The sequence below is a fragment of the Rhinopithecus bieti genome, unplaced genomic scaffold, assembly GCF_001698545.2.
Source record: "Rhinopithecus bieti isolate Rb0 unplaced genomic scaffold, ASM169854v2 scaffold_30687, whole genome shotgun sequence".
Classification (NCBI taxonomy): domain Eukaryota; kingdom Metazoa; phylum Chordata; class Mammalia; order Primates; family Cercopithecidae; genus Rhinopithecus; species Rhinopithecus bieti.
The window spans coordinates 150,675-160,465 of NW_016813366.1; the positions used below are offsets into that span (position 1 = coordinate 150,675).

Below are 9,791 nucleotides of genomic sequence, written 5' to 3' on the forward strand. Positions count from 1 at the left end.
TTTTTTTTTTTTTTTGAGACAGAATCTCACTCTGTCAGCCACGCTGGAGTGCAGTGGCATGATCAAGTTCACTACAGCCTTGACCTCCAGGGCTCAAGCAATCCTCCCCACTCAGCCTCCCAAGTAGCTGGGACCACAGGTGCACACCACTATGCCCGGCTAATTCTTGTATTTTTGCAGAGATAGGGTCTCACTGTGTTGCTCAGACTGGTCTTGAACTCCCAGCCTCAAGTGATTCTCTCACCTTGGCCTCTCAAAGTGCTGGGATTACAGGTGTGAGCCACCAGAAGCAGCCTGTCTTTTTTCACGGCTGTGTAGTATTCCACTGTGTGACCATGTCACAACCTATCTATTTGATTGGGGGCAATCATGACAAATTACAGCAGCTCTGAACACTCTTGTTCAGGTGTTTTTTTTTGGAGACAGAGTCTCACTGTCACCCAGGTTGGAGTGCAGTGGCGCAGTCTCAGCTCACTACAGCCTCCGTCTCAGTGGGTTCAAGCGATTCTCCTGCCTGAGCCTCCTGAGTAGCTGGGACTACAGGGCTGCCATCACACCTGACTACTTTTTGTATTTTTAGTAGAGATGGGGTTTCACCATGTTGGCCAGGCTGGTCTTGAACTCCTGGCCTCAAGTGATCCGCCTGCCTCGGCCTCCCAAAGTGTTGGAATGACAGGCGTGAGCCACCGCACCTGCTGGCAACTCTTGATGTTGTAGGAGGGTGTCTCACATTGGAAGGAACCCCGTCCTCCCCCGGGGGCAGCCACGACGCAGAGGCAGGGACACAGCACTGAACCTTCTCACATCTTTATTTGAAAGGCACAGCTAAGCCCACCCTTGATACAGCATTTTCCACTTCTCTCTGTAGAGATCAAACGACTGAACACAAGATAAGCTGACTATATACAGACACAGGTGTGGGTGTTGCTTTTTTTTTAAAACATTTTGTCTTTTTTTTTTTAATATCCCCTTTCTTAAAAGACAAGCTAGTATACTGGAAAAGAAAAAAATAATAATAAAATAAAACCAAGACAACTTTAGTACCCTCATCTTTATTTGGGAAGGGGAGGGGGAATCCTGGGTCGCCCACCCTCACCCTGCTCCTCCCAGCTCGGCTAAGCTCGTCCCTCATGCCCCCTCTTTTGTGGGCAATGGGAGAGGACCAGGTGGGCGTGGAGGCGTCTGGAACTAGCAGAGGTGGTGAGCGGGGCAGGAGGTGGAGGTGGGAGCATACCTGGGACCCGGGGTCTAGGGAGACTCGGGGTGCCCAGGATGGGAAGGGGCAGCTAGCATTGCGTGCATGCAGTACCAGGGTGAGAGAGCAGTGGCATGTGCCCCGAGGGGCCCGGGCAGACTGTCAGTTACACGTGTTCAAAACGGGGGAAGGGCCGGGGGTTCTGGGCTTCTCGAGGTCTTGCTCCCTTGGGACCTGGTCTCCCATCTGACCCTCCAGGCCTTAGCTTGCCTCATGTGTCAGGGCAGGTATCCACCTATCCAGGCTGCAGGGGAGGAGGAGGGAGGCCGGGACTGGGGTAGGAAGAAAGCTAGAGGTGGCCTGCAAGTCGGACTGGGGCCTCCGCAGGCAGCCGCCATAAATACTATGGGAGTTTAGCCAATCCCGAGCTCCGCTGTGTCTTGTGCTAAACATTCCTTTCTCTCCGTGCCTCTGTCTCCCCTCTGTCCCCCCCTCCCACCCTCCCCGTCCTGGCCCCCTGCTAATCCGACTTCTCGCCGTCATCCTCCTGGTGGGTGTCACCGTCGTGCCCGTTCTTGTCTTCCTTGGAGAGGTGGGCCTGGGAACCCAGCGCGGACAGCGAGAGCAGGCCGGTGCCTGCGCTGACCGCCGGCAGCGAAGGCGGCTGCAGCCCCACGGGCAGTGGGGTCAAGGGCAGGGCCAGGGCCTGCAGCTGGGACAGCTGGTGGGCTTGGAGCTGCTGCTGCAGGGCGGGGGAGGGGAACGTTAGCTGCCTGGGGCCCACCCGTGCCCCGCCCACCCGCCCAGGTCCCCATACGTACTCGGATGATAGAGTTCAGCTCAGGAGCGGTGACCTGCTTGGCCCTCTCGATGGCTCCCAAGACCTGCTGCTGGTGCTGGAAGGGGGTGAGGAGAGAGGAGAGGCAGTGATTCCTCCTGATCCTGACTGAGAGAGGAGGCGGGGGCTACCCTGAGGCCAGGAGGAGCTCCACTACCAAGTGGGCCATCATGTCTGCTCCTCCCAGTGGTTTTCAACCCCATCAGAAAGCGCCCTCCCTCTCTCCAACCGCTTCCCTTCACCAAGCTCGTCTCTTCATCTGGCCAATGGAGATAAATGGAAAAGTGCAGAAAACGATTAAAAGGGTTTTGTGCTAAGTAGTTAGAAAATGGCCTTTGAGTGAGCCTGGGAGAAACCCCGGATCCTGACCTATTCTATGTCCGCAGCCATGTACAAAGACGTGAAAGACGTGAATATTTGTGCAGTACACAACCTGCCCAACTGTACAGGGACGTCCTGATCCTAGGCACTCCAAGACTGTGCCCTAAGTCTGGCCAAATTCAGCCCTTCTCCTACCATGGCTGGAGAGGGCCCAGTGAATTCTGGCAGAGCCAGCTGGGGAATGGGCCCAGGTTCAGGGCAGTTCCTCCCCCAGCTCTCCCCAAACACTTGACTCTGTGGCCAGCAGATGCTAGAATCTATCAATCTCCCTTTTTGCTTTGGCCACCAGGAAGCCTCCGTTCTGAAGAGTTCCAATTGTCCTTTTCTCTAGGGCTTTCGTTGGGTCCTTCTAGACTTGTCCCTGGGCAAAGCAGGGCACCCAAAGGATCCTGAGATACAGGGATTAAAGAGGAAATTACAAATTTTTGACAGTAAACTTGGCAGGGACAGGAGATGGGCCTTACATGGCCCTGGGGAGGGGCAGCCTTGCATCCTGAGCCTCAGAACCCAAGAAAGGAGAAGAGAAGCTGAGCATCAGGTACCTCTGGGTGTGTGTGTGCATGTGGTAGTGTGTGCTCAGGATCACGTGTGCTCACGTGTAGCTGCACATTCCTGCGTGTGTGACCCTGTGCTGTCTGCACACGCCGTGTATCCGTGTGTGTCTGCGTCTGTGTGTGTATCTCCCGTATCTTGATGTGCCCATACCTATCTATGTGGCTGTGTCCATGTGTGACGGCCCTGTGCTACCCCATCCCCGCAACACACCCTCTAGTCCTTGGTCCTGTGCAGCCCGCAGGGCCTGAAGGATGTTCTCAAGAGGGTGAAAGGAGGAAGAGAGATGAGAAAAAAACATTCCTGGTGCCGTTTTGGCCCATCCGACATTTCTACCTATGACATGACTCACTCCAGCTGGGAATTCCAGAGCAGGGTGAGGCCCGGCCCCCACACCCCTGCACCCCTGCAGTGTCTCTGGCCCAGGGATTCTTCTGCACAGGCCGGCTCTGGTGTCCCGAGCCGGGGAGGTCCAGAGAGGGGAGGCATGTGCCCTGGGGTGCCCAGCATGCCCCCCAAGATGGTTGTAGCAGACAGGGGCTGGGCAAGGGGAGGGCCCCCTGGCACCCGCTCCCTGAGGCCCTGGCTCTTACCTCTTGGGAGAGGTAGGGCAGGACCTGGGCACAAATCCCATTCAGCCTTTTGACAATCTCCGCCTGGAACACACAGATGAAGTCAGCGGCAGTCCTGGACGGGTGGCAGGTGCAGGCCAGCCCCAGGAGGCCCGCAAGGGGCCCAGCCCAGCCCTGCCACTTGCAGCTTCTCTCTAAGAGGGGCTAGGTCTGGCCAGGGTGGTCATATGAGCAAACCCGTGTTTGGGCCCAAGGGCAGCCAGTCAGTGGCAAAGGTGGGGCTGGAGACCGGCTGTCGCCTGCAGCTTAGAGTGCAGTAAATGCAGGATGAGGCTAGACTGCACATTCCTCGGCTACATTCCTCGGGGCTTGGCCACTCAGGCCCCTGGCAGATAGTAAGCGCTCGTGGGAATGTAGGGAGGGCTGGGGGCCATAGGTTGTGGGGGAGGTCTCCGCCTCTCCCGCCACCCCGAGAAAACACTCCAAGGGAGGCCTGAAAAAGAGGCGGCGGGGAGGAGACTGGGAGCTTGGGAAGGGCTTAGGAGGTAACAGGGTAACAGGGCTGGCTTAGTGCCCAGCCAAAGGCCGGCCGCTACCTGCCTGGGGTGCCCAAGGGGTGCTGAAGGTGGGGGGCGGGGGGGAGGAGGGAGGAAGGAGAAGGAGGAGGAGGAGGAGATGGGTGTACCTGTTTGTGCATCTCGATGTTCAAGCCGTAGGACATCTCGTAGTACTGTATGGGAGAGAGAGAGAGGGAGCGGGAGATGAGGGCGGGGAAGGATGGGGGGGCATGGAGACAAAGAGATAGGGGAGTGGCAGAGACAGACAAAGGGGGGAGACAGCAAGAGACAGCTGAAGGCAGGAAAGAAAGGAGAGGCAGGTGGGAGGGAAAGAGCAGGAGAGAGAGACGCCCACACCCAGCGTCCCAGCCAGCCCGGGAGAGGGGCAAGGGGCCCGCTGGGGCTGTAGATGGAGACTGGAGGCACTTTAGGTCCCTAGCCCTGGCCTGGCTCCTCCCCCACGCCGTGTGCACCACGAGAACACGCATTCCAGGGCTCCTAATCTTGTATCTTTCTATGTCCTGTCTACGGGTGGGCCCAGACTCCAGGGAAGTTTGCCTGCCTGGGTATAAACACTGAGGGGTAAACAAAGCCTGCTGGCTCTGGGGCCAGCAGCTACCCCTGCCCCAAGCCCCAGATCTCACCCTGCCCCTGCCCTGCTCTAAACCCTCCCATGGCTCCCCGTCACCCCTGGGGGAGAAAACTAAGTTCATTCCCAGGCCTTCACATAGCTTCTCCGTCTCTGTCTGGTGAACTCCTACTCATCCTGCAAGACCCCAGCTGTGTGCCCCACTTCTCCATATAGTCTTCCTCAGGCAGGTCCTAGGTCCCTCTATCTGACCCCAGCCCTATCCTTCTGGCTGGGAGGGTTAGGGTCTGGCTCTGCCTCCCCCACAGTCTGGGAGATTTGGGTTCTGGGCTGAGACCCCAGCATCGCTGCTCGAGGGCCAGGCCAAGCGGGGGTAAGGGAGGGGATTTTGATGCAGAAATTGCCACCTGGTGGTTACTAAACTGAGCAAGTGATTCTGGCAGCAGCAATGCAGTGTCACACCCCGAAATGAGTAGGGCTCAGACCCCCTCCCACAGGCTTCCTCTTTGAGCTCGGGCCCAAAGGGGTTAAGCATGTGGACGCTGGGACCTTGGCGGTGGGGAGGGACCCGGCTGCTCCCCCACGTCAGTTCCTGGCTGTTGGCTTTCACAGCCGGTGAGCCTCCTCCTCCTCCTCCCTCCTCCGCTGCCAAGGACAGCCGGGGGACCTGGCAGGGCCGGTCTGCAACCCGGCGGTTTGGCACCTAGGCCACTGCCTCGGCCAGCTGCCAGGCTAGCGAGGCAGGCTCAGCCCAGCAGGGGCCGGCTGAATGGAGAACAGGCCCCGAGTCCTCGCGCTTCCCAGGGGAGGTGGCCGGGGTTTAGGGAGCAGCTGCCCGTGGTGGATGGCATGTGGGGGGCCCTGTCCCCCACCCCCAACACTGGACCTAGGGGCGGAGTGGCTTTACCATCACATAGTGACGCTGCATCTCCGACTTCTCACTGGCCAACTTGTCACATTCGAGCTTGAGGCTGAGGAGGCACAGGGGGAGACGGGGTGGTTGGTGGCAGCTGGATAAGAGCCCCCCACCCTCCGTGATCCAGGGGAGGAAACTGAGGCTCCAGGGGCCCAAGACCCCTGTAAGGGAAAGATCAGCCAATTCTCAGAGGATCAAACAACATTTTTTTAAAAAATTGAGATGCGGGTCTCCCTATGTTGCCCAGGCTGGTCTCAAAAACTCTTGGGCTCAAGCAATTCTCCTGCCTCGACCTCCCAAACCTCTTGGGATCACAGATGTGAGCCACCCACCGTGCCTGGTCAATGAAGCCCATAAACTTTGACAGGGCTGAGGACATTGAATTGAGGGGCAGTGAAGTTGGTAACAGTTGAGCTCTCTGTGATGCTGGGGGGAGGGGAGAGCATCAGGGCTCCTGACTGTAAGAAGGGGTGATGAAACCACCTTTGCACATCTGGTCGGGGGAACATATCCAACATTACAGGAACAACTGAAGTTAGACGATGCACAGCAATGCTGGCTCAGAGAGTTTCACGAGCCTTTACCTCTCACGATCCTGATGAGGCCCGCAATGTCATTGTCATGCTCCTTTTATAGATGACACAGTGGACACCCAGAGAGGGTGAGGAACTGCCTCAAGGTCACACAGCCAAGCAACAGCCCAAGCTCTCAACCACAGGGGAAAATTTTCCAGACCCAAATAGAAAGTACAAAGCGGCTGAGCGTGTCTGGGGCTGCGAGGCGGCTCCCAGCTGGACTTCCCACGGGGACCCTAGCTTCATGGGGGGCCTGGGCGTCCCGGGCAGACCCCTCAGCTCCCTCTTAGTCCTTCCTAACAGCCTTTTTTCTTTAGCTGAGACAAAACACACCATTTCTCCCACTCCACCTGGCCAGTCCAGGTGGCTGACACCAGAGCTTCTTACAGGCCCTCCCGGGAAGGAGGAGCTGTGGGACGTTTCTCAAAGCCCCCATGAGGGCCTCGTGGCCGGAGGGAAGAGAGGAGGAGGGCCTCCCAGTCCAGGAAAAGAACTGGTGATGGTAGTGGGGGAGGTGTCCTTTAACCTATTTAAATCCAATCCAGCACAGGGGCCCTGCGGACCTGGCTGTGGCTTACCTGTTTCTACCATCCCTGCCCCCTCTCGGACTGGGTTCAAAGCTCAGCCCTGCGTCTTCCCTGCTGTGTGACTCTAGGCAAACTCCAGTACCTCTCTGGGCTTCACTTCCTCTTCTGTGAGGTAACACTAACCTCGCAGGGTGTGGTGGAGAAGAGTCAATGAATTCAGACAAGGAAAGTTCTAGAACAGTACCTGGCATACAGCAAGCATCCCATAAGTGCATGTGGATCTTAGGATACCCCAGGAGCCTGGCATTTTGCTCCACCAGGGACAAGTGTGCGGGGTTGAGGATGCTTTGGCCGCCACCAACTTTTCTCTAGTTTTCTTTTAAAATGTGCATTTGTTGCTACCATTAAAAAAAAAAAAAAAAATTGGGGCTGGGCGCAGTGGCTCACACCTGTAATCCCAGCACTTTGGGAGGCCGAGGCGGGTGGTTCACTTGAGGTCAGGAGTTCGAGACCAGCCTGGCCAACATAAAGAAAGCCCATCTCCACTGCAAATACAAAAATTAGCCAGGTGTGGTGGTGCACGCCTGTAATCCCAGCTACTTGGGAGGCTGAAACAGGAGATTCGCTTGAACCCAGGAGGTGGAAGTTGCAGTGTGCCGAGATCGTGCCACTGCACTCCAGCCTGGTGACAGAGCAAGACTCCGTCTCAACAAAACAACAACAACAACAAAACAACAACAAAAACAGTTTCACTCCAAACCCTGGATTTCTGGCCTTTCTTGAAAAATAGGGTGATCCGGCCACCCAGTGGCTGTTATGCCTCAAACATCCGGTGTGTGCCTTGTATGGCAGGGACCTTCGTTGGATAGCAGGAAGCACAGGCCCAGCGGATGGAAGACCCAAAGCTCAGAGAGAGCTTCCGGCTTAGCAGAGGTCACACAGCACTGTGACTGCCATCTGATCCCTTCCCTGTGGAATCAGGTCAGCCCCAGGGTTCACCAGGCGGTCTCTAACCCTTCACATCGAGGGACCCAAACAAAAGTTTCTGGGGCCTGCGTGGAAAGCCGACTCCAGCGCCTTCGACTGTCAGTGTCTCAGTTTGCCCATCTTGAGAATGGGTACGACAGTCGGACAACAGGAAAGATGAAGTATGAGGAGGCACATATGGTCTTCAGCACACAGGGAGTACCCAAAAAGGTTCGATATTTGCAATAGCAACAACAAAATTGAGATTCCCCTTTCTACTTGGAGGAAATCCAGGATCCTTCCAGGAACATTTCTGGGGTGGGCACACTTCAGTTTGGAGAGGGCTCCAAGGCCAAACGGGGGTTTGAGCATAGCCTGACTTCCTCCAGATTCCCAGGCCCGGCGTGCCCCTCCAGAGCAGAGCAGGTGAAAATCTGTATCTTTAAACCAGGAGAGAGACCTGGTGCAAACCTCAGCCTTGCCACTTCCTCAACGCTACGGACATCCCCGAGGAAATAACCTCTCTGGGCTTAAATTTCTTCTTCTTCTTCTTCTTTTTTTTTTTTTGGACACAGAGCCTCTCTCTGTTACCCAGGCTGGAGTGTGGTGGTTCGATCTTTGCTCACTGCAACCTCCACTTCCCGGGTTCTAGCAAGTTTCCTGCCTCAGCCACCCAAGTAGCTGGGATTACAGGCACCTGCCACCACAGCCGGCTAATTTTGTATTTTTAGTAGAGACGGGGTTTCACCATGCTGGCCAGGCTGGTCTTGAACTCCTGACCTCAAGTGATCCACCTGCCTCAGTCTCCCAGAAAGTGCTGGGATTACAGGCGTCAGCCACCGGTGGCGCCCGGCCTGGGCTTAAATTTCTTTAAGTGTAAAAGGACTAAATAGTTCCTTCCCCTTAGATACCACAGCATGGCAAGCTCTTCAGAAACGCCAGGAGATTCATGAAAGAAGAAGCACCTCGGAGAATCTGACTGATGCTGGGAACCCTTTCTCCAAAACTGGGCAAAGAGAGATGACCAGGCTGCAAAATGTTTCTGTTTTGGGGGTTGGGGGGACGGCGAGTCCGTGCCCTAACTCCGATGGTCTTTTATCCAAGGGGGGACTTGGAGGGATTGGGGAGGAGGGAGGAGCTCTGAAGCCACACAGCTGGGTCTTTGGGCAAATTATTTAACTTATTTTGTGCCTCGGTTTTGTCCTCTACAAAATGCGGCTGTTTAAAAGAAATGAATTCCGTATTTGTCAAGTATTAGGTCAGAGTCTAGCATACATTATTTTCCCAATCTCCCCTCCAGGCCTTGCCATCTGCGCAGAAGAAATGGGGTGGGGGGGCTCACCTTCTCGGGAGGCAGGGACCCTCGGCCCCCCGGCTCACCTGTGATACTGAGCTTGCAGTAGCTGAAATTCGTCTTTGATGCGGTCGCAGGAGTCCGAGGTGGTGAATTTGAGTTGCTGGGGTAGGTGCGAAGAGCCCTGTGGGGAAGGGGCGGCCCAGGTCAGGCCCTGGCTTGGGCTGGACCCCCCTCGAGGGCCAGCCGGGAGCGAGCGGCCGCACAGCTGCGGCGCCCCCCCTCCTGCCCCACTTCCTGGGCCCGTGTTTACGGCCCCTGGCGCGGCCCCCACCCGCGCTTCCTGCCCCCCGCCTCTCCCGGGGAAGCCGAGGGGTGGGTGCGCCCGGAGCCGCCCCGACCCCGCCACCTCCAAGCAGTTGGGGTGCGTTTTAAGGCCTGCCCTAGATGGGGCAGGGTGCGCCCTCTACCGCCCCTCCAAAGCGCCGGGAGGGAGTGCACATCCGAGGGGTTGGAAACGCACCCTAGGGAGCCCCCTCCCCAAGTTGGGGGGCAGCGAGTCCTCCCAGCAAAACCCCCTTGGGGAGGGGTCTCTCGGCGCCCGAAATCTTCCGGGGGGCCCACCCCAGATTCCCAGCGCCCTTCCTCGGGGACGCGCTCTTCCGGGAGGGGTGCGCCTCGGATCGCCCCCCACCACAGGCCCCCAAAGGATCCCCGCGCTAGAGGTGCCTGGCGGGGCTCCCGGAGCGCCCCAGGCCCGAGGCCAAGGCCGTCCGAGGCCCTGCCTGTCCCGGCGAGTCGCGGGGGGGCGCCAAGCCGGGAGCTGGGG

At 57.3% G+C, this 9,791-nt stretch overlaps 1 protein-coding gene across 2 annotated transcripts in view; it reads right to left on the reverse strand.

Moving 5' to 3' along the window:
- Window positions 1–791: 791 nt before the first annotated feature.
- Window positions 792–9,791, reverse strand: part of TLE5 (TLE family member 5, transcriptional modulator) — a 10,156-nt gene continuing 1,156 nt past the window's right edge. The window contains exons 1-7 of one of the 2 annotated variants that reach the window (XM_017847996.1): window positions 9,486–9,741; window positions 9,049–9,146; window positions 5,592–5,655; window positions 4,224–4,268; window positions 3,560–3,622; window positions 2,017–2,091; window positions 792–1,937 (exon numbers count right to left, since the gene is read on the reverse strand). In XM_017847996.1, coding sequence (XP_017703485.1) covers window positions 1,716–1,937; window positions 2,017–2,091; window positions 3,560–3,622; window positions 4,224–4,268; window positions 5,592–5,612 — 426 coding nt within the window. In that variant the 5' untranslated portion in view covers window positions 5,613–5,655; window positions 9,049–9,146; window positions 9,486–9,741 and the 3' untranslated portion in view covers window positions 792–1,715. Of the gene's footprint in view, window positions 1,938–2,016; window positions 2,092–3,559; window positions 3,623–4,223; window positions 4,269–5,591; window positions 5,656–9,048; window positions 9,147–9,485; window positions 9,742–9,791 lie in introns of those variants that run through there. The other variant, XM_017847995.1, reaches the window with a different exon arrangement.